A 24128-nucleotide genomic window follows, 5' to 3' on the forward strand; every position below is an offset into this window, starting at 1 on the left:
ATTTGTATTGCTAATACATTTTATAATGCACATAATTAATTATAATTCATAGTGATTATAACAAATAGGTCAGCGGATTGCTAATTGATACATTCTTCAAAAATGCCATTTTAAAGGAGCATGCAAATTCTATATTTAATCATTTTGGAAACAAAATCAATAGTTTTATCACATATTAACCGCACTAGATCCATTAAATAGGACATCTATAGGTAAACGTACATTATCAGTGACCCAATAAACCTGAACATAACAATATTGGCGCCCAAAGAGTAATGCAAACACGGTTATCGGAGATATAACACCTATTTACTCATTGGAGAAATGGTAACGTGAATGAGTGTACGTGTGCAATGAATATTTTGTATTGCAGCGTCAGGGAGCGCAGTCGGGGAAGGAAAAGTCCCATCAGCTGGTCTCAAAAAGTCCGGCATCAATGGCAGAAATCTCCCAAGAAAAGCGATGACAATGGTAAGTGTTTTTATTTATTGATTCAATTATTTAGAAATATAAAGAAAAAAAAGTGTTGCGCTTATAAGTGTACAAGGATAACAACAAAATCAGTGAATAATTAATTAAAAATATATTTTAAAAATTATTTAAAATAAATGAATAAACTTAAATAGCTTCAAAATAAGTGTTCTAATTTACATCAAAAATTTTGTGGTACAGCGCCATCTATATGCCATACAGCGAAATGAATGTGAATTAATAATTTTAGTTTGTTTCATAGTCAGTAGGTGGCAGTAAATATTACTGTAACTGAATCTTAGTGCTTATATAAACTTTCAGGCCTTAGAGCTTAGTTTCTAAATAAAATTCATGATCAGTAAACAAACTCAAATTAAATGACATCCATAATATAATATTATTTTCCATAAATAACACCACGTTGCCATCCGGGAAATGGAGTTATCTACTCTGAGTGCACCTGAAGTAAATTTAAAACAAGAGTAAGGGAAATTCTATTAAGTTGTTTATTTAAGTAAATTAATTCAATGAAAGTCAGTCGGTTAAGTAGTTTCGCAAAGACCGAAACGTATCGCCTACGCGCATTCCGCTGTACACAAAGAGATTTTAGATTAGGTGTGTTTTTATGGAGTTTTCGTGTTCTTGAAATACCCTCAAGTAACGTTTTTATCGTCTGTTTGTTGTGTCTTTTTATTGTGTTTTTATTTTTGTTCCTATTTGTGTTTAGTTTTGGTTTTTTGTTATGAAGTAGCAACTAAATGAAGCTAGCAAACCATTTACGACTACGACATTAAAGAAACCGTAAGACAAAATACGCCGAATGTGCCCTGTCTACTCATTATTTGTGTTCAAAATGTCAATATCTAAGTTCGTAGACCTCTGCACTGAACCGCGCCGGTGGCCAGTGGGCGTTGGTAATGATTGCCGGATTCCTGCGCAAGCGCCGCCTCTCACACTAGCCTGTGACCATAGCTAGATAAAAATAACAATGACCAATGTGACTATTTGACGTAATATATTAAAACTCCTACCTTTTCAAAAAAGGTATCATTAAATTATTAGTATACTTATCATTTTTCAGTTCAGTGCCGCCATTTTGACGTGCTAGAATATGGTATTACTAGACTAAATTACCATATTTTGCAGCGTAAATGTGAAAGGTCCATTTCTTCAATATTGAAGGCGACAAAGACAATAACTTTTAAAAAAGCCGGTTTCACTAAATTGTCGAAACCATGCTCTGTGGTCGAACCGACCTCCCTGCCAATGACCTCACACATTTATCAAATTTATTTTTATATGCAATCATGCAACTGGTTTTATGCAAAAATATATTTGTATTCTATAGATAATAATATTATGGTTCTTATTTCCATAAAAGGCAGTGAAGACATTGTACACACATTCTACTTTCCAACATGCGGTTCTGAAAATGTATTGTTCCCAATATTGGAGAATATAATTCTGTCACTGACTACCATGCCCTTCCAACAATGTTTACTGTTTACACCATGGTGCTTAGCAGCAGAAATAGGCATTGAGGTTGGTTAGTACTCTACCAGACTCTAATAGAGATCTACCATATTTAAATTAGGCACTCATCGAATAATACGTTTCTTACTGGAGAGCATTTTACTTGAATATACTAATCCGACAAAAGGTGTCCTAAGTCTATTCCTTCTTTGACATCATAATGAGCCAATTTCCTAAAGGTAGGTCACCTTCCATCGATTTTCAAAGCTCCAGCGAGGTCACGACTTCGTTGTTTATTATGTCATTCGCGACGGTACACCTGCTTTCAAATTACTTTTTATTTCATATATTTTATGTGTGGCAAACAAAGTATTGATCTTTTTGAATCATTAAGTGCGGTGTGCGATATGCCGCGACCTACTTTGATATACTGTATCATATGTTTTGCAACCTCAGAAACTGTTGTAGTGTCCTTAGCTATCGGTGGATTAGTGTCATTGCAGTCTACTATATTGTAAGATTTTTTTTTTATTTTCGTAAAACTAGTTGCCAGAACGCTTTTTAATGTGTTTTTTTTTTTTGTGGTATTTAATATTTATTACAATATTCAGTTCGATTTCCATTTGTTTGGTCATGTACGTATTGGATAATATTATGGTAAAATTACCGACGTGCCTACAATACAAATGTCGTAAATTATGCAAATAGCAAGAATTTGCAGACCGCTATAAAGGTATTTGTAATTAATGGATTTCCACCAATGGTCATGTCTAGATTTGGAAGTGCGAGAATTAGTTTCAAATATTAATACACCGACAATAATATAAAGATATATAGTGGCCTTACAAAGTTTATTAAATCCTGTAGCTGAGCTGGCCACCACCACTACTACGTGGAGATAGTACATTCAAATTCGCGGACATACGTGGACGTCCATCCACGAGGTAAGCATATGACCTAATAAAAGTCGCAGTAGTTCGCTGGACGCAGGTCGCTTCCAATAGGTCTAGCTGGAAATATTTGGGGGAGGCCCCATACGAGTAATAGTTGTATGGGGTAACAAGTAATAGTTTTCCTTAATAATGAACATGGGTTCAGCAGTGCTCATCCTGCGACTGATAATAATGATGATGATGGTGATGATGAATGATGATGATGAAACTAGCAACTCTAATAAATAGTTTCGATATTGTCCTTCTGTCCATTTGTTCTATAAATATTACGGCCCTCAAAACAAAACGACATTGCACACTATCGAAAACTTTCTACGTAGAAAAAATGGAACATATGCACATGTAATTACGTTCAATGTCGCCTGACAAAACTAAATGTAACCCACATTCACTTTTATCGAAATTATATCAGCGAATGTCAATTTTCTACACAAACTCGCATTTTCACTGACAATAGCTGTTTACTGATGCTATTAGCCTAATCACCGTGTATGTCGCGTTCGAGTTTCTAATTTCGACACAAGAGCTAGATTTAAGACTAAAATTCCAACCTTGGTAGACACTAAAAATTTCAACAATGACAGCGCTTAAAAAATGTGTTCGTTATTAAAAAATAATTCGTTTATTTTCAAGCCAGTTGTCGTTGATCCTCATTTTTGTTGGTATTCTGTTGCTTGTACTTATTATTTCGGTATTGTATTCAGAAGACAGCAATACTATAAATATCTGGTTTGGAGTTATCGAGTACAAATAATGACGTCACCGCTTATTTCAGCTCATTACATAATGACCAGTATTTCTAAACAATAGTGATTAGCATAACGCGTGAACACTTGTATCTATTGTGCCGGCCGAGTAGTGTGGACTTCCTTGTTAGGTGCACAAGCGCACGCGTACCGTTCCAATGAAGATGCCCTTATATTCTATGATCTTTTTGAGTGTTCTCAAGTCAGGAGCGACGAGGCAGCTGTTGTTTTAAGGATTAAAGCATGATAGCCTAAGGGATATATAGAACTCGAGTAGCTTAACTTAATTAAATTCAGCTTAAATTTTTGGAGACAAGTGGCAGCTTACTAAGTTGCACCAACCCCATAGATGTAATAGAATATGGGTAGGCGGAGGAAGATGTTCTTCGTTCCAATCATTTCGTGACACAGATTGCTTACAAACGATAATCACTATTCCTTCCACGGAATCGTTTTAAGGTTATCCTTCGCCCTTACATTGTAATTTCCTTGATTAAGAAATATTATCCAAGTGATCGTGGAGGGTAATTGAATATTAAGTATCTTTAATTGCGGTCAGGTCATGTTCACTTTACATAGACACGATTGGGTTTCGTTTAAAAATAATGCTGGCCGCTATTTTTCTTGGAAATCCCTACATTAAGCAGGAAAAAAAAACTTAAAAAATATGTAGCCTTAAAGCCATAAATAGTTACAGTCGAAACACTAATACGCAAATCATTTTATCGTTATCAATATTTAGTGACTTATTTAGATATTGAGGCTATGTATTCATGCTGGTGATCATTCCATCAGAGACATTTGGATCATCAATAAAGATTCCTGTTTGTCTCTACTATAAATATTTGAACTTAACTAACTTATTTCTTTTCAGCAATTACCTTGTAATAATACTCATATGGAATTCTCCTTAGAATTATTGCAATTAAATGCAGATCTTTAAAGCTAAAACATTTTAGAGTATTCAAGATATTGTAGAAACAATTTAAAAGCGAACTTAAATGTTCCTAGTTTATATGAAATCTAATGTTGCAAAAACTGTTTTTTTCACGTGGATAAAACGCGTCATCGCTACCACTACTTGGGGATTAGTGGAACGATTATATTGGTTTCACCGGTCTTACAGCCCAATGTCGACCCTCAGGAGTATAGCATCATCTGAGCGAGTATTGGACAGAGTCCCTAAACCTACCAGAAACGGCATACCGACCAAAACTAGCGGTGGCATTCTTTGGTGCATACGGGACGGCCTCAGAAGATTTTATTGCGCTGAGATAACTGCGCGGACCCGGCCCTGAAGGCTTCAACTACTCTTACTAAAAATAATATACATTTCTGAGATTATAATATTCGTTTATCGCAGTATCTTTTATTATCGTCATAATATTATGTATTTCGTCATCGGTGTCTAGGTCAGTTTGTATGTATTCGGAACTCAACTTTCGCAATTTCTGTTCCGTTTTACGCTAAGAATACAAAAAAAATATGTATGTTTATGATAATGTCATCATTAATAATGAGCGTGTAATATATAGTTGAAATATGATAGATAGATAGTTAGATAGATAAAAAAGTTTATTTAGGCTACAATTAACACACAGTATAACTTAAGATATAACATAGACAAGTAAGTACATATCCATTTGTGAGATATTGCAGCCGCAATCGGGCCCCAGCTCAGCAATATGCTTTGCTCCAAGGAGCAAAACGCTGGTAATTCTGCTGGTACCCGGTATAACGTATCAATACAGATCATAACAAATATTTAGCTACTCCAAGTGGCATGATTAAACACGGAAGAAAGAGAAAACAAAAGTATATAAAAGTGATACAATATACAATAGAAAATATCATAGTGTTACATAGCGCCAGGAATTGTTACAGACACAACTTTTTAAACATAAAATATAATTTATTAATCAGATGCACCCAAACACGTGAGGTAGTTTTCGTTACATTTAAGAAATGACTTATTCTAAATAAAAGACTTTTAATTTTTCTTTAAAAGTTCTGAAGGAAATATCATTACTATGATTATTGGCCACATGAAGTTCACTGCTGAACACCCCTAAAGAAATATACTAAGTACTATAACATAAATCTGCTTCACAATTTCCATAGCCCGCTTGTTTTACTGGGTATGCTTAAAATGCCCGTAGACAATAAAATGGCGATGCTCAAAACTGGTGTGTATTGGGACAATTGGGTTAACTTCACTTGGAATCAAGGGAACCAAAATATTTTACTTTAGACATATACAAGAAATAGTTTTCCTTAATCTTAAGTTTTATTTTTGTCATATAAAATGTTTAGGTATGAATAATGAATGTTTGTTACAAAGCTGTCTTTCCCGTTCTTCACAGAGCGTTGAACTTCAACTGAAATATTGTAAGGAAATTGTCATGAGTTACAACCAGTGTTTACCCTTTAATCATAATTCCGTATTAGGGATAAGTGTTTGCAGATGGAAAACCTGATAAAGATGTTTTTCTATAATTGAAAGCGACATCTAACTTTCTAAATCAATGAAGTTGTGAGATAACTTGTGTCAAAATGAACCTAAAGGTTTCATCTCTCTCTACATAGAGTCCCAGAATTTATAAGATGACTAAAATCCGATTGATATCTTGAATGAGCTATGATCATTGTTAACAAAAAGACTTGCATCTTCGCGATCCCTTTGTTCTAATATAAAAAAGTATGTTAGACATGCTTTAGGACACCTATTTTTTTTTCTCTGAGGTTTACTCTAAAAATTTTTACGGTAGGCAATGGTTCGGCTGTATTCCTAGTATTGCCGACGTCCACGGGCCACAGAGACCACTTACTATCAGGTGGCCCGTTAACACGTCTGCCTTCGGAGGCAATAAACAATAAATTGTAACGTAATTCATTACAAATGTTTCTAACGACATAATAATATATTTATACCTATGTGCGTTATAACCGAAACTATTTGTGCGAAAAAATCAACTCTGGCAAATAATAATCTAAATACGTTCATCAATAAATTTTTACGTTTATTTAATACATTTAAAACTTACTTGGCCAAATATCGTAGACAAATTTACTACTTTAAAACGAATGTATTAAATGGGTAACCCAACGACTACTGTGGTTAACAATTTATATTAGTCAAGTATGATTCTAAAGCAAGTGGTATTGTTTTACTGGGAATACATATCTTTAAATCTTAAATGAACCGAGACGTCCATCTTGTGTCTCTAATAACTGTATAAGAAAATACCGGATAATTGGAAGAATTTTCAATTTATCGATTTACCCATGTCGAAATGGCATTCTCCATTACCACGCTTTATTTATAAGCTAAAGATTATTAAATCTGTATTATTTATAAGTGAAAACAAAGCTGTAAAATAGGTGTCTGGCTCGAAGGACCAATTTAAAAAAATACATAAACAAGTTGAATTTATCCAAAATTATTATTATTTAGTTACTAAATTATGTTGAAGTTTAGTTGCCTCAGCCTTATTATCTATTGTAGTCATGTATCAATTCTCACGCATGATCACACATCCTACCTCGTAGAGGAAGACATTTGCATCGTAACACCTCACTTGGCTTCCACTTCACGGCGGAAAAGGGGGCGGACGCACGAGCTGTTTTTATTTTATTTCCTTGAAAATCGCTTCCTATATTCGCTTAAATTTGTAGAGCTCCTCTTCCTGGGCGTTGGCCCTTTTTAATGTACAGGAACTGGGATATTGTTAACCTTTATGCCGAGTTCTTGTCATTGACTAAGTATTTTATAATCTTATATCATTTTCTAATAACTATAAGATATGACCGAAATTGTCTGGTCCCTAATAAGCCCCACCATCCATGTTATTGTTTTTAAATGACTCAAAAATATACTACATATGTTGTAAGTTCTTTTAATATTACAAATTATAATATGTTTCTTATATCTTGCAATTTAATTAAAGATTTTGCTTTATATTTTTTCATGAATATTTTATGAAGATTAAAAAATTATGTAATTTTAGATAGGCCTTCAAGGGTTCCATTACCTTACTTGTTTTCGTTTCGCAACAGTTGTGTGACAGCTCTGTTATATAACCACTTTAATGTTATGGGTAGCAAAATGTTCATAAGAGTTAACCTATAAATACTGAGAAATCAATGCTGAGAGATATAAACTTATATAGTAATTACTTTTATTTTAAAGGCGCTGCTACTTCCTATTAACATATGTTACACTAATAATCAAGCGGGCAAATAGTGTATACAAATGAGGAATTGATTAGTTAAAAATTATTTTTTTATAAAACGTGTTTGGTAATCGAAAATTATTGTCTAAAGTTGCAGAGTTTGTTTAAGTATGATAATATTTAATGTTTCAAAACGCAGACATAAGTGTAGAAACCGGTGGGTGATAAAACGAAAAAAAGATATGCTAATGACTATAAAATAAACTTTAAATGGAAAGACGCAAAGGTGACCAATGCTGAATCCACGTCAAACCGTATCCAATAATTTATGCGTTTCAAAATCGAGCCTTTAATACGTAAGCATGATGTGTTTCGTGCAAAAAAAAATAAAGTTTAATACTGAAATAATACTTACGAAAATATTATCTATCTTTGCAAAAGAACAACTATTTCCTTAATCACACTATATAGACTTCATTAATAACCATAAATACCTTCACTTACTCCTTAAATATTTATTTATAAATCCAGAAACAAATAATTTCACTGTTAAATAAATAATTACAAATTTGTGAAGTTTGGAATATAAGTTTAAGTAAATCTCTTAAACCTAATGGAAGTGATTACTTCGGACCATATCTGGTGGAAAGGTCCCCATAAAAAACTGGCAATATTATCACGCTGTATAGAAAGAAATATGTGTTGCACCAGATATGATTCAGCACAGAAATCCTCCTTCTCCTTAATGGGTTTTGAACACAAAAACAACCCTACCAAATAAAGAATATCGGAATCCTATTTTCTTCGCGGTACTGCAATGTGTAAATTCTCGAATAAGTTAGGTACTCTTTCTTTTAAAGCGCCGGACATTATTATGATCATTCTTTTTTATGCCTCTTTAGACATTTTATTATTCAAAATTACACAATACACGACCTCTAGATATAAAACCGCCTAGGCGCGTAAATACGTGACAAAAGAATTCCTTGCATTATAACGCAAGGCACGGGCATACCTTCTCACGGGCGACCGATGATCATCCTTGACCGTAAATGAGCTTATGTGCGTAACCAACTATCAAAGATCCACCTGAAGTAAATTATAGAGGAAATGGTATTGAAGTAACTCGGATTGCAGAGGTCTTCATCATTGGTGATGACTTGCAAACTATGAATGATGTGCATGTTTTGTGTTGTGGGCAATGTTGCTTTTCATATGATTAAAGTCATTGGACATTACTGAGATGTATAGAAAAAAATGAAAATATTGACTTAGAAAATAAATTTTCATAAGAATCCACGATCTTAAGGCTCCACTAAAATAGACCGTGTTTATAATGCTCCTTTATAATATTACGTAAATCTTAAGTAATAATTATGGAATTCATAACTTTTAGTCACTTTTCGTGGGCTTCAAAATCTAGTTGGACATTAGCCCAAAATGTTGTTTCCAAATAACATATTTTGGAATGTTGCAACAAAATGCTCGCAAATGAAATGGCAGAACAATGCATAATGCTACAAAAAGTAACACATGTATGAAACGCGGGTAACTGTTTATCCACGCAGGAGAAAAGGTCGATTATCATGCGAAATGTGCGATGATGATGTTCGATGGAACGATTAGAAAAATGTTAATAATTATATGCTATCAACTGGAAATTAAAATTAAGATAATGTATTATTATCTTTCTATAATCAGAGTGAGATTGTACCAGAAGTTTAAAGTAAAAAGAATAATAACATTCATATTGCAAGTACAATCTACACAAGCGAAATATCACAACATCGTAATACTAAAATGGCTCATAAATATTTGCGATGCGAGATTCTAAACCGCAACCCGCAATCGATATCATCACAGTAATGCAATATCGTGTTGAAAATGTATGAATTACAAGACACGTTTATCGGAGGAATAAAAATAACTTTCGCTGAAGCAATTCCAGACGATGAAAATAATAGCAAAGAGGTAATTGTGAGAGCCGTTGAAAATTCAAAGATTACGGAGATTACGTATTGTTATTGGTGCTTGATGAAACATTAAAACATGCAACTGCATGTGACTAATTGAATACGTAATCTGGTCTGGGTTACTGGTACCAGAGGTCAAAAAAGACGATAATTGATTACAACCCTGTATTTACATCTAATCTACAGCTATGAAGCACTAATTGAGAAATTAAATAACTGAACACCATAAAATGATAGTCTGTAATTATGAACACAATCGCTCAGTTTCGCTTCGACATAGTCTATTTAAATTGATGATCTCAATACTAGTAGACGAAGCAAATGATCTAAAAATACTTTATATACAATTTAATCGTGCCGATGTGAACATTAAGGAGCGGGAAACGTCAGCCGATACTATCACCGATTCAACTAGTAACCTTCGTTAGGCAACTTCACGGAAAGCCACTCACTGCGCCAGAGCGGAGCTGTCTAGAATGCAAGTTGAAGGCGAATCAGACTTAGTGCACAAAATCTCTCGAATTTTGCAAGTAAATTGCGCAACACGGTGCCAAAGTATCCGATGAAGTCGAACGTGGGATCAATTATTTACCTGTACGCTCGTGGCGACTTGTCTGCGTTATGTCACTGTAGGCACAAACGAGAGCACCGCCCCAGATTTCACGTGCATTTAATGACTGTTTACTACGCATGGTGAACTTTTTGGTCTAACTAAACGACTCTATTGTTCTGCCTCGTGAAGTGAACGCTCAAACAATCTGCATTAATCGGTTTATTGATAGCGTGTCGGCCTACATTCCTGTCGATCTAGCTGGACCAGTTTTGTGAAATGACGCCCCTGCTGCGTTCGATTTACTTCCTTCAACAATCAATTATTGCTTCTAAATTGTCACCCATTATATCCAAAAAAGAAATCGTGACTCAGAAAGAAACGTTATAAATTTGCTCATGCTAAAGTTAACTTCTTGATACAATATTTACAAATGACGTGTGTCTCACGTCTGTATCACCTTGCGATATTAAGGGGTGTCTCATAAATGGCGATTCGGGTACACCCACACGTTTGCTACGGTTGTCGTTCAGCGCAAAAGGCTCGAGGGAGAGGGACGCGGGAGGTCCGCGCGAGCCTCTCGTGAGTTAGCCCTGCGGCCGCGCAGTCGAACGCACGCGCGCGTCCGATCCACGACAGTGAAAGTGGCTCCGTGCATTCTGTCTACAACAATACAGTGCTAATAGATCTCTTAAATGAAACCAGTAAACTAAGTGGCGGCATGTTCGGAGTCCATGTTAGTTATGAAATTGCCATTTGCGTTGATATTGTTGCATCGGTGCATGTCGTGTGCATGTAGTTGCCGGTCGCATAAGGTCTGACACGTTACGAAATTCGCGCAACATATTTGTTTTTAAAAACTAGTTAAAAGCGAGTCTGATTTTCCAGTGTTTTGGTTAACTCACACGTTACTTACGGTCACGCTTCGTTCGCTTCCATCAAACTTAACGATATGCAACACTTCGGAGTTTGAACGTAAATATTTCATTCGATCTCGCCGTCTGTGATTTAGAAACTGTTTTAAGTATCCTTTCATTTCACACGTGATTTATTTTAATTCATCAATGCCAAATCAATCATATTTTTAACACTTCGATAATTGATAACTGTAATTTGCATTGCAATCTGTATTATTATTAATTTATTTCCAGTAAATTAATATTTCCAGTGCAGATCTCTCGACATTTATCAATTTCATATTAGCATTTTAGTCTAATTATTAGTTAGATTGCATCAATTCGAACGATTTCTCCAATTTTAGCATGAGTATTTTCTCTTTTGTCTTCTGCAGTACTGTTTTATCTTGAACGTTGTCAACACGCGAGCTAGTCGACCCCTCTGTATGCAACCAGCCGGAACTATGACATGCATTGTACATAATTCCTATTAACTACTGCCGACGTATTTAGCTGATCAACATTCATTAAATTCTATCTCCTTTCGGTTCGTTCCTGTTCTGTCGATTTAATTTATTACCTCGTTTGTTTCTCTAATAGTTTAAGTAATTTATAAATATCTGCTACGTGGTAATAGTTGTTGCTACCTTGTTTATAATGCCAATTAGTTTACTATTAATGTCAAAGGTGACATCAATGACATTGTAATCTTGCTTCAACAATGTTTGTGCCTCATATATAATTATTTTAAAAAGGAACAAATACGATTCCCACGTTTATCTCTTACGTCTCCAAGATCTATTGAAAAGAGTAGAAAAGGTAAATACAAAGTAAAAGTCATTGCCGTTAAAGTGTGAATACAATTAGAAGCAGTTCATTCTAAACATTCAGTAGATCCTGCAAACAATGACAACAAACGAGCATTATCAACCTTTTACCAGATGTATCTACAGATCTTAGAAAGTGTCAACTTATCTAGAGCATTTTACAGTCGTTGAGAAATATAGTTTTTTCTGTTTAGATTTAATCGCTATAAACACAGTTTTCTGTACTCTTACGTTATCAGAAATGCGAGCATTCATCATCAGTTCTTTGTGTTGCGTGTACTGCATCGTAATTAGAAAACATAACATCTATGGTATAAAAGAATCCACCATTTTGCCCATACATGTAATGCAATGCTACAGTTTATTATAGTAGTCCTTCCGTTCAACAGATTATGCGTTAGGCCTTCTTTGTTTCGCAACTCGCAATGCTCTGATTGCAAACCACACAAACACGCGCTTATTCTAATGATCAGTAATTGTACCATAATCACCGCTAGGCAATTAAACTTGCTGGTAAACGCGACAAAAATAACAACGGATAATAAAGGTTACACGACTAAAATGTGGATTTTATCTTTAGACACGATCGTGCACCGGACCGATAAATCTCGGAATTCGGTTTGCCCACCGAGACTAAAGCAATTTTAGGTGCATTAACGAACAGTGTCAACGCCACTGTAGCAAATTTTTGTTGCAAACGCAATTTTAGCATTGAAACTGTGAAAAGTTAAATTCACTAGTGTACGAATGAAAACCTCGATATCAACTCGGTACCAGTCGACCCTGAGGCGGCCGGCGACGCGGCCGGCAACAAGTTTTTTATCCATAACCTGACCGCGCTAAGGAAATCAGTACGCCATTTAAATCACGGCAGTACCGAAGCAACAATATTATTTAGTTAAGTGTATTGTCGACAGTGTAAGTGACACGAGCGTTGTGAGGATTGTCCTGAAAGCTCTGTGAAGTGATGTGATAATGAAAAATGGTATCGGAGAGACCAGCAGTGAACGGAGGCGTGGGCCCGCCGCCGCCGAGGCCGCGCACTTTCCGAAGGAACTGTGGTGATCAAGGTGCATTCCTATTCTGACATGTCCACTTGTTCAATGGTGACACGTAGACTCCAAACGAGACTGGTTTTCACGCGTGACTCATTATGTTTTGATTCTTTATTCATCTATTTATGTCCCACTTGCAATGTGTTGACAAAAGACAAACGGCCATAAAGTTTAAAAGATAGATGTCCAGTCATTTGTTGTGGTGAAATAGTATTAAGTTTTTTAATGAATCCGCCAATATTTTCCTTAAAAGAACCATCGTCGTCAACACAATATAATTTTTTCAATCTTATTTCTGCAATTATTCAAATCCTGACTTATTCAACCTTCAATTATGAACTTTACCAGTCTCGATACGAGTCATTCGACGCGCCTTGATCGCCATGCTTGTTGTAGTGTTCGTATCCTCACCGACGAAGGTCTACCTCGACACGAGCGCTAAGTGCTTGTACTACAGTGTGAATGACGAGACGGCGCGAAGACTCCCGAAGAGACGCGAACTTGATGACAAAGTGAGACTGATTGATGTTCTGCAACACCAGTGCTGGCTCAGCATCAGGACTGTGTTGCGACATGGAGAGATCGAGGTTCAGGATATCGTGGCTTTTGTTGGTAATTATAGTTTATTTATCCAAAGATCATTAAGACCATATCATTTTGTGAACGTGGCGTCGAAGCATGTTAACTCTAACAAATATTGTATTTCTATTGACACACCGAGCTAATGATTTTTCTCGGTATGATTATTGAGTACTAATATTTGAGTATTTAAAAACAACGTCGATTATCGAAGAGACATTTAGAATTTAAGACCAATTAACTCAGGTCCGGGTTGTGAATAGTGTTTAAGTTATTAAAGGTAGAAAGCTGACGTGTTAATCATTTAATATCTAGAAATGATTCTATATATCATATGGCAGCAAAACTGTTATAGTTGCTTCCATATTGAAACACGTAACGAACAAAAAATGAATTAAATTTTCAATCTGATACAAAAAGCGTTTTCCTCCTTCATAAAGTAACTGATATTTTTTTCGTTTATTTCTTGGAGGAACAACTGTCGCTTGCCACCTGGCTTTTAAAAAAGTAAAAGCCCACTTACATTTTACGTATGGAACGTTGTGTATTACACTTGGTTTTATATAGCCCCTTCTCTTACAACATGTAAATTATTATATATACCATTGAATATACTTAACTGAAACAGTCATTTGATTATTACGTGCTTCAAATCCACAGTTTATAACGTTGGAATAAGAAACAAAGTTTACGAACAAAATAAATTAGTCTACTAAAGACAAGCATTGTGAAGTGCCCTGCAGTAATTGTTACATTAGCATTCATACAAAAGCAGTTTTATATTCAACTTATCAAGAGAGTAGCGTCGTCGTCTCGACATATAGTTCTAGAAACAATTTAGGTACGACCGCTCAATTATTATTCATATAAAATCAGTTGAAGGTCGTATTTTATTATAATATGCATAAAGATCATTATCTTTTATACTAAAATCCCAGTGTAGTTTACATTTTTGAAACATCAACCGAAAACAATGGAGACAAATATTCCCATTGTCTGAGTTATTTGTAAACTTGTTCGTCCGTTGTTTTTGGTATCCCGTTTTTGCATACTTCAGTTATTGCTTTAAGGCGATTGTGATCAAAGAACATTAATATAGGTTGCCTTAATAGTTAAAATATTTTGTGATAGACGGACGTAACTGCACGAAGTGCTAATGTTTATAAATATTGTCGGATTTGGGAAATCTTATTCAGGTAAATTTAGTCTTTATGATTAGTAACTTTAATATGACCTCCATACGTCTTAACATATTATAACAAAAACGTTCAGCTTCGGATTAAACTAAAAACAATATAAAATTTAAATAAATAAAATACCTAACTTAGCATTGTTTTAAAGAATTAAAAGACCTTTACCATATAAGTTCTTTTTTTCTTTTATGGTTTCGCTGTGTAATTGCATTTAGCCTATGTCAAGTTACTTGGACAAGATAGGATCTAGGAATATCAAAGGTTGGGAAACTATAAGGACATTGTTCGACATGAATACGGAGGGAGATATATGGGTAATAAAATACTATCAAATGCTTGAGAATTAAAACACAGAGAAATAGGAAATATATAAATAGATAGGAGTTGATACCATATAAGTTTAATTACTGTTTTAAAAGTAATTTCCTACCACTGACTAAGACATTATAAGCCGGAATTATAAAATATTCCGGAAAATTACACCATAAACAGAAAGTTTTGTATGCTATTATGACAAAGTTGCGTATAACCACAGACTATAAAACCATACACTATGGTATAACAAACTGGTTATATTATCTACTACTTAACATTTAGCAACCCTTTATTATAATAAAGAAATATAAGTAACTTATGAATGAACAACTAATTTTCCATAACAAATTTCGATTGTTTATATAATTGGTTAACTGGGCATTATTTGGCTGAATAATCATGGTTCCCACCTCAACTGCGATTTCGTTATTTATGAAACTTTATTGTTCATTCATAGTAACATTGAATGACCGCAATTTTAACCGCTTAGGTAGTATTTTAATTCAATTGTAAATGTTTTTTTATTATTCTAGATTTTTTTTAATAATGCTTAGATTATAAATACTTGCTAATTTAAGAAATGTCAAAAAAAACATTATTTTCAAAGTTTAATCTATAAAAATACTCAAAACAATAACAATCTGATAATTTATTTATTTCTATAAGAATCAAGCCTATAACGCTGATTTATCTTTATTGTGAAGATAAAATTCTAAACCGTGTAACAATCAATGCGAAACATCCATATATTCTCATAAGAAGTACAAAATGTCAAATCAACATGTTTTATGAGATGAGGCTTCTATCAAACATCATGAGTTAATGGCGTCTTCAAATTAAAAAGTGAAATCACATGGTTTATGCAAAATAACTTGTTTTTGATGTATTTAGATCCGTGATCTTGTGATATATGTATTTATTTAGATTACGTATTTTGAAAAAATATATAGGATCAGCAACGCGTTCTAACTAATTAATTATTAGGAATAAGTACGTACCTATATACATATAATATTTTTTGTAAGACTACATATATTGACAACTTTTTTATAAAGTAGTGTGACCGAAGAAATTAGTTGCAATTTGATCAAAGGTTTTTCTTATTTTTTCTCATGAAAGTACTTTATGAAGATTTCAAAATAAGGCGGGCCTTCAAAGGTTCCGTTACCTTAGATGTAAAAGGTTTTTGAACTTTGTATTTTGCATGATGTTCTTACAATACTCAAAATAAAAGCTTTACCTACCTGGCTAATAACCTATGCTATAATAATTATATTCACGGCACGGAACTCTGTATGAGCCGGTTTCATGTTTATGTATTAATATCGGCTTATTACAATAATTTATTTATAGGCCGGATTTGTTTGATCATGTAGATTGATACGCAGTTATAATAAAGACACATTTTTTATACCGATCTTAAAGGCAAATTCTCTGCTCATAAACCTACCAACGACTTTCTATCTTCGGATTTTGTATCGACAACGGGGTATTTCTTTAACTCGATAGTAGAGCATTTCTGCTGTAAATATAATTATTTTTGCTTTTTACGTAGTTCATTTTCAAATATTTGGTTTTTGTGGTTTTTCTAATATTTGGACGAGATGCCTTGAACACAGTATCCAAGTCGTGACATGATGGCCTCGAACTAAAATCAAATGAAAAATAGAAAAAACAACGTTTACAATATTTTTATCAAAGTTGTAAGATAAAATGAATATTATTCGGTGTTTTTCTTAATTTTCAATTTACCACAGTAAAATAATTGGCGTAGACTGCTAGAGCTTACCTAAAAGAATTACTGGTATAAATAAATATTAAATCGCGAAATCAAATAAATATTGTACTTAGTATGTTACTGTATAATAATCTTCGTGAAATTATGTAAACCTAACATAAAACTCAAGCAAATTAAACATCTTACATGTCACTTTCCACACCTTTCCACTACTTTTTAACATTAAAAACTAACGTAGAAAACTAACTACTCTTCTTGACGTGCCTTAACTTGCCTACATTGTTCGTACCTTAAGAAAATCTGAATTATGAAGTCGTTAATGCTTATTGATCTCAATTAGCTCTAAGGCACTAAACATAAACGCATGCATTCACTCAATTCCAAATCAATTTATAGTTAATGAATTTATTTCTTGATTCTTTTAAAGCCTGTACGCCATACACTGCAATGTAGGTCTTATTTCTTAATTTTTTAAAGCATGCATCAGTGCACGGTTCATTTGAGTTGCCTGATATCTCTAATTTCTTTAATTAACACTTATGTTATGAGGAGAATCGTTAAAACTAGTCGTACTAAAAATAAATGATCGAGGATTAGTGAAGGTAGGAGAGTATTTGGGGCTCCGATATAATACTCATCACATTAAACAGCAAACTGTGACTTAACGTCTGGTTACTGCAAAACAGTGGTGACGGCCAAACATGGTGTAAATTTAATATGCCTACATCGTGGCTGTACTTACAATAAAATTTTTAGCTAATTGCCGAGTTTTAATCCAATAAAAAAGCATTTTTGATCTAAATAATGTCAAAATTACAAATATTAATAAAATTAGATAAGTTGTAATAAACTCTGCAAAGCTGCTAAGTCTCCAAAACCAAAAATCATAAAGATAATTAAAATAAAATAAACTGAATGCATTACGACTGGTTTTTCGCCTTGGTGAGTTATTGACTGTATTGAAAGTAATTACAGAACTTATTATATAAATACATTACAGTTCGTAATAATAAACAACGATGTGGTTTTCATTGCCGTTAATTTTATTTTTTGCAACTCGACCTTATTAATAATGATTTAAATAAGATGGGACAGGTACTTAACAAAAGTTCAAAATACCCATTTAAATTGCACTTAAGGCCAGGAAATGAAAATGAAAAAAAAATATTCATCAGTATTTTTAGCGATCAATTTGAGTAATCACAATCCGAACCGGTAATTATGGAAAAAAATCTTTAATTACAACTCCGCCACCATTCAAATCATATTGTCAAAATAAAAAGTAACGGATCGGAAATATGACTATAGTTTCCGATTAGTGAAAGAATTTTTAGAGTCGAAGAAATGATCCAATGATTAACCCGTCAAACACAAAAAAAAACAGACCAGTTTTAAATGGTGCTGAATGCAGATTATGCAGTAATAAATATGTTCCAATCCAACTCTTCTTTATTGCATTGCATTCCAAATTCAAAACGAAATTTTGCATTCAAAATAAGAACAGATCTGCAACGAGGTCCTAAATTGTATTGCCTTGCAATAAATTGTAACTTCCTGGTGCTGGAACCAGTTTGCAAACAGCTTGCTTTGTTACCAAGCCGGTGCCATTTTGGAAAGCTAGCTGATCCCATGTAGTAAGATCATGTGATTAAACTGCATTCTGGGTTTAGATTTCAGTGTGGGCTTCGTTAAACATTGTGTTGCAAAAGTTTATGATCAACGCGACCATGGCCGTGACTTTAAACTTCTAAAGAGAAGTTTTACGTCCTTCTTCATTTGAGGCGACATGTAATCATTTATATTCGTTACCAGAAATCATTAAATGTTATTACTAGGTTTGATTATGAACTAGAAAAGTTGAATCGAAATACTTGAAGCTAGAATTATTAATATACCAGTATGTATTTTTTTACAATATAACATTTACTTACATCTTGCAACATCATATTAGCTTTTATCCTCATATTCATAATAATCTTTTCCTTATTCACAGTCTGCATCTAATATCCCCTCAGCCTTCTTCATTTAGTATCAAAATCCTTTAAACGTTGTAATAAAACTCTATTAACATTAAGCTTTCAATTAAATACAACTTAAACAAAAACCGTCTCAAATATATTCCAACTGAGTCATTCTGCCTATTCGAGGTCTATGAGCCGCAAATGCGAACTGACAATTGCCCAATGTTTGTATCGAGTGATCAAACATTACATCAATCATTCGTACGATTGGCTAGTTTGGTTTGATTCCGTTTGAATCAGGTGTGGGAGAATCTGAATCGACTTTGTTAGTATGTGGTAATACTCTGTAAGAACTATTTGAATAGGGATGGAATGTTTGATTAAAACTAGTTTATCTACTAGTTGATGTGTTTTGCTGAAATTAAGGCTGAAGAACCTATCCAGCTAATCTAATGATCTTTAACTTAATTCATTTTTTTTTTAAATAAATATTTATTATAAATGCGATAAATTTCTGAAAATGTTTGAAAGTTTGTATCTTTCTAAGAAGTAAATGCAGTAACAGAACAGATTTGATGTAATTTAAACGTGTCCCGGTTAATATATACGCTACTTTTTTCCGGTAATTTGCTACATAAAATGTATTTAAAATCTGATTGTAAATAGATGGCGCTGGTGTACAGTCCTTTATGTACTTTAATAACAGGAAAGGCTTGCCACGTGGGCAAAGACTCGAACAACACCTAGTCATAAATAAATAAAAAAAAAAAAAAAACAAATAAATTATGCGAGTAGTGATTTAGTGAAATTTTAAATTTAGGCACTGCTAAATCATTACCATTCTCTACGCTATTCGTAGAACCAATTTTTATATTCATTAACGTATATTCATATCCGCAAATCCGTATGTGGGTACACCAATTTTGTTGTATAACCACCCGAGTATGTCCCAGATACCTCTTTCGATAGGATATGGTAACAAGATCCGCGTGAATCCCGCACTCCATACTGCGATCGGTCGATGGAGTGTGTCGTTGCGAAAGGTGGTGTGTGGCAACGTTACCACAGCGAGTTCGCAGGTGTGTGACCACTACGCAATGGGTCGGACGCGCGGCCTTGACTCGTTACCAATGCCCCGCTACACGCGTGTCGATTGGTCATATTTAAAGTGCCCAAAGGATAAAACCTTCTTAAAAGTGTATGTGATCACAAATTATGTTTTTGTTTCTGATATAACTACCTTTTATAGTTTAGCGACGTAAAGGTAGACACCGCTGTAGAGAAACAGATGATTGCGTTCCTCTATGGAACGGGAAGATCTCCAGTCAGGCAGATGTTTGTGACCGGCCGCGGCCCCTCCGACGGTTCCTATTCGGAGTTGGTATACATATATGCTGCGGGACGCGCAAATTGGGCAATCGTAATCCAGGATCGTTTATCGCCATCTTGCGTGATTGCTATGCGATAAATCCATACAGTTGTGTCAATACCACATAGGTCTTCTAGTAGTTCCATTGATGTAAACGAGATGGCGGTGATTATAATAATTGTACCGCCACAATGGTAATAAATATTATAAGTTCGTTGGCATCAGCATGTAGAGCAATACAAGCATCACTCTCCCACACTTTTTGGACCTCTTCCTCACCGATCGCCTCTCAAACTTCTAATCTCTCTTCTTTCTACATCACTTGCATATTACATCACCTCTAATATGATCCTTTCTTCCAGAGTGCGACAGCAGCGACTCGGGGCACCTGTACGAGTCGCTGGAGCCGGCGCCGCCGGTGCCGCCCGCTGCGCACGCGCCGCCCCTCATACCAGACGACTCCGACTCGTTCGATAGCGATACCGACTCAGATGAACATGATAAGGTTTGTTGAATTAGTCGCTATTTCAAAAGCTGAAGGTAGAGTTTGCATAATAGAGATGTAAAAATAGGCTCGACCCCTATTGTAGCATGGAACGGAACACACACCGCGAAAAATGGGTGCTTGTGTTACACCTCTACCTACCTCTTCGGGGCTAAAGGTGGGATATATGTTCGTTTTACATTGGTTATAACGAATGTCTTGTCTACAACTAGCACGGTACCATTTTAAAAGATAATCCTCTTTCATTTCAGTCAACGACATACGCGCAGGCGCCGCCTTTGCCAGCGTCACGTTTGCCAACGCCACCTAGCGGCGGACAGTACACACTAACAAAAATAGCCAGCGCCGCTCAGCGTAAAATGAGACAAATTAAACGAAATCTCACTAAAAGATATTCTGGTAAGCATGTATAATATTCGAGAAAAAAATTAAAATCCAAAAAGCATTATTCCGATACCGGGAATCGAACCCGAGCCTCCTGGGTGAGAGCCAGGTATCCTAGCCACTAGACCATATCGGATGATACTTAATTAACGAATTTGTAGATCTATGTAGTATTCTTGTATTATGCGACTTATCTAAGTAAATATATTGTGATAAATAATAATAAATACCTAAATACTCCCGACAAAACACCACACATTCATCTGAAACTGCTATTATAGGGCGTAAAAATAATGTCACAAAAACTATGTAGGTACAGCCACGTAGCTGAACAAACTCCAAACTTCAAATCACCAATACTTATACATCAAGTTTAATTAAGACATATTTTTCTTTATGTGAAGTAAAGTAACTGTTTTACAATATTTTTGTGAAGAAAAAATTGTTAAGAATCCAAAACTATCTATAGGCTCCTTATTTTTCATTCATTGGTTTTCAATATTACAATCTCAATAAATTAAAATTGTTTTTTACTTTTTTTGCCGGTACTTAATAATTTATAAATAGCTAAGTGTTCCTCGCGGCTTCGCTCCGCGTTAAAACTTTTCCTACTACAAAAGTCCATTAAACATTATACGATACCAGCGCCATCTACTTATATAAAAAAATAGATTAAAAAATTCCGTTATTTTATATGGAAGAAATTTACCGGAATAAAAAGTAGCCTATGATTTAACCCAGGCAATGGTCAACACTTATGCCAAATTTCATCCAAACCTATTCAGTTGTTTCGGCGTTTACTACTAACAAACATCAAAAGATTCGCACAAACTTTCGCATATTTAATATAAGTATAATAAGATTTAAACCATAATTATGTTTACAGTGGCTATGGACGGAAAACCATCATCAAAATCATCACAAAACGGCACATACGACATACCCGTCACTAAAAACAAGAAGGCACCAATCTACGCCAACTGCGAAAAGCCGGATAACCACGTGTACAGCAACATCACCTTTAACGACACCAAAACAGTGCTCAATAAGACTGAAAATCCCATGAAGAATGGTTTCCAAGAACTGAAGACTGTGGTTGGAGAAAAGAGGCTGAGTAACGGTGATGTGCCGCCGCCGTTGCCGGACAAACCGCCACCGGAAAAGTCCGATAAAACGGAAAAGCCGGTCACTCCGACAAGCGAAGGGAAGAAAGACGGCGGCACGCTGTCCAGGAAGGCGTATTTATCCTTGAAGTCCCGGTTTAGGCGCGCGACGTCGATGGCGGTGGACATCAACGACGTGCCCAGCGCGCTCAAGATCACGAACTCGACTTTCTACTTGACTGACTCGATGGATGGAGACTCAGGGTTCAGCAATTGGTGAGTTACGCTTTGTTTCCTAACACCAGATGAAATATATCACAATGTTTTTAATGCATTATTTCAACGCAACTTAACAGTATGCGACTCTATCAAAGCTGCCTCGGTGGCGCACTTGCATTGCGTGGGTAGCATCGCTATAAAATTTCGAGTTGGAGTCCCGGGTCGGGCAAAGTGATATTGTTTATTTTGCTCAGTACCAGAGTCTGAAATGTGCTTTATACAGGCTCGCCCCCTATATCATGAGACTGAACACACGATAACCCTGGTTGCACCGCTGTCTACCACTTTGAGAATAAAGGTGTGATGTGTATCCGTTCGCATCCCTTTAATAATTTTCCGATGCTCTCAATAAAGTCTCACAACATACTAACCCGACGCTCCTGTTGCAGCAGTGACCAAGGCCAGGCGAGCGGCAGCGCGGAGACGCTGGCGGGCGCGCGGCGCCGCGACGGTACGCGCATGCGCCCCTGGGCGGAGTCGTCGCCGTGCCTGGCGCTGGCGCGGCCCTCGGTGCCGCCGCCGCCGCCTCCCCTGGCGCCGCTCACGCCGGACCACACTGACCTTAGCGCTGTCAACGAAGGTAACAGGCGTCAACTGGACAGGGGACGCGACGCGGACTGTACAGGGGGACGTGCTCAGTATCGCTAGTCACACATGTTTTGTGAGTGTAGATAACTATTTATAGAAAGATATTCACTTAGCTAGTAAGTATATCTTGTGACGTTTGATAAATCATACAACCCAGGATATTGAAAATAAAAAAATATTTTTAAAGCAAATGCAGTGGAATCATGAACTGACGGCTTTGATTACTATAATGATTAAATATCGAAGCTCGAAAATCTCTTTTTTACGAAGTAAATGGTCTATATTGCTAAGTGTACCTTTATGTGTGTTATTACATGACTCAATCTGTTGATTTATTAAAAGCGAATTCTCTGTATTCAGAATATACATATGTCTGTTCGCGTATTTAAAGATTACCTCTCTGGCAAAATATTTTTATGCCAGTACGAATACATTTTGGTTTTACATAGCCATTAATTACGATACTTTTACAAATAAGAGGAAATATATTAAAAAGTAATTCTCATGACTCTTATAAAATGTGCATAACGTTTGTGTCTATTTAATGACAATTAAGATTCTGCTTTGACATATCATACTTTCGTTTTTGTATATTATTTACTCCATTAATCAATCAACTAGAGTTAGAAAGATAGCATATAGCAATGTCCAAAAGTGATACTGAGAATGTCCCAAAACATTTGCTTTCGGGATTCATAATCAACTAAACCTGTACAGAAAGGTGTAACACGAAATATGGTTTGGAAATAGACGACCGTGATTTGATATTAATTTAAATAAGCCTTAACAATAAAAAAGTTATGGCATCGGATTTTTATTAACTTATAAAAAGCTGGTTTATTTTTTTAAAATCCTAACAACAAAAAACTAACCTCAAACAATAAAATTACAAAAAGAAATATATTTCTAGTTTTATTTCACTAAAATAATTACGTAAATCTAAAATTATAGTCCATAAAGTCTAGTGACAAGCAATTTCAGTTGACGTCTGTCCATGA

The 24128-nt window shown here is 35.1% G+C and overlaps 1 protein-coding gene and 1 non-coding gene across 10 annotated transcripts in view; one reads left to right on the forward strand and one right to left on the reverse strand.

Annotated features, from left to right (window-relative positions):
* Positions 1 to 24128, forward strand: part of LOC115442575 (ephexin-1) — a 103052-nt gene that overhangs the window by 60765 nt on the left and 18159 nt on the right. For 5 of the 9 annotated variants that reach the window (XM_030167642.2, XM_030167645.2, XM_037439542.1 and 2 more), the window contains 5 exons: positions 374 to 471; positions 20634 to 20776; positions 21028 to 21175; positions 22047 to 22539; positions 22932 to 23122. In XM_030167642.2, the coding sequence (XP_030023502.1) occupies positions 374 to 471; positions 20634 to 20776; positions 21028 to 21175; positions 22047 to 22539; positions 22932 to 23122 (1073 nt within the window). Of the gene's footprint in view, positions 1 to 373; positions 472 to 10938; positions 11075 to 12947; positions 13132 to 13512; positions 13729 to 20633; positions 20777 to 21027; positions 21176 to 22046; positions 22540 to 22931; positions 23123 to 24128 lie in introns of those variants that run through there. The other 4 variants (XM_030167647.2, XM_030167649.2, XM_030167648.2 and 1 more) reach the window with 4 other exon arrangements.
* Trnae-cuc lies at positions 21225 to 21296 on the reverse strand. The gene has a single exon. It is a non-coding gene; the product is annotated as a tRNA-Glu (tRNA).

Source organism: Manduca sexta, chromosome 17 (genome assembly GCF_014839805.1).
Source record: "Manduca sexta isolate Smith_Timp_Sample1 chromosome 17, JHU_Msex_v1.0, whole genome shotgun sequence".
Classification (NCBI taxonomy): Eukaryota; Metazoa; Arthropoda; class Insecta; order Lepidoptera; family Sphingidae; genus Manduca; species Manduca sexta.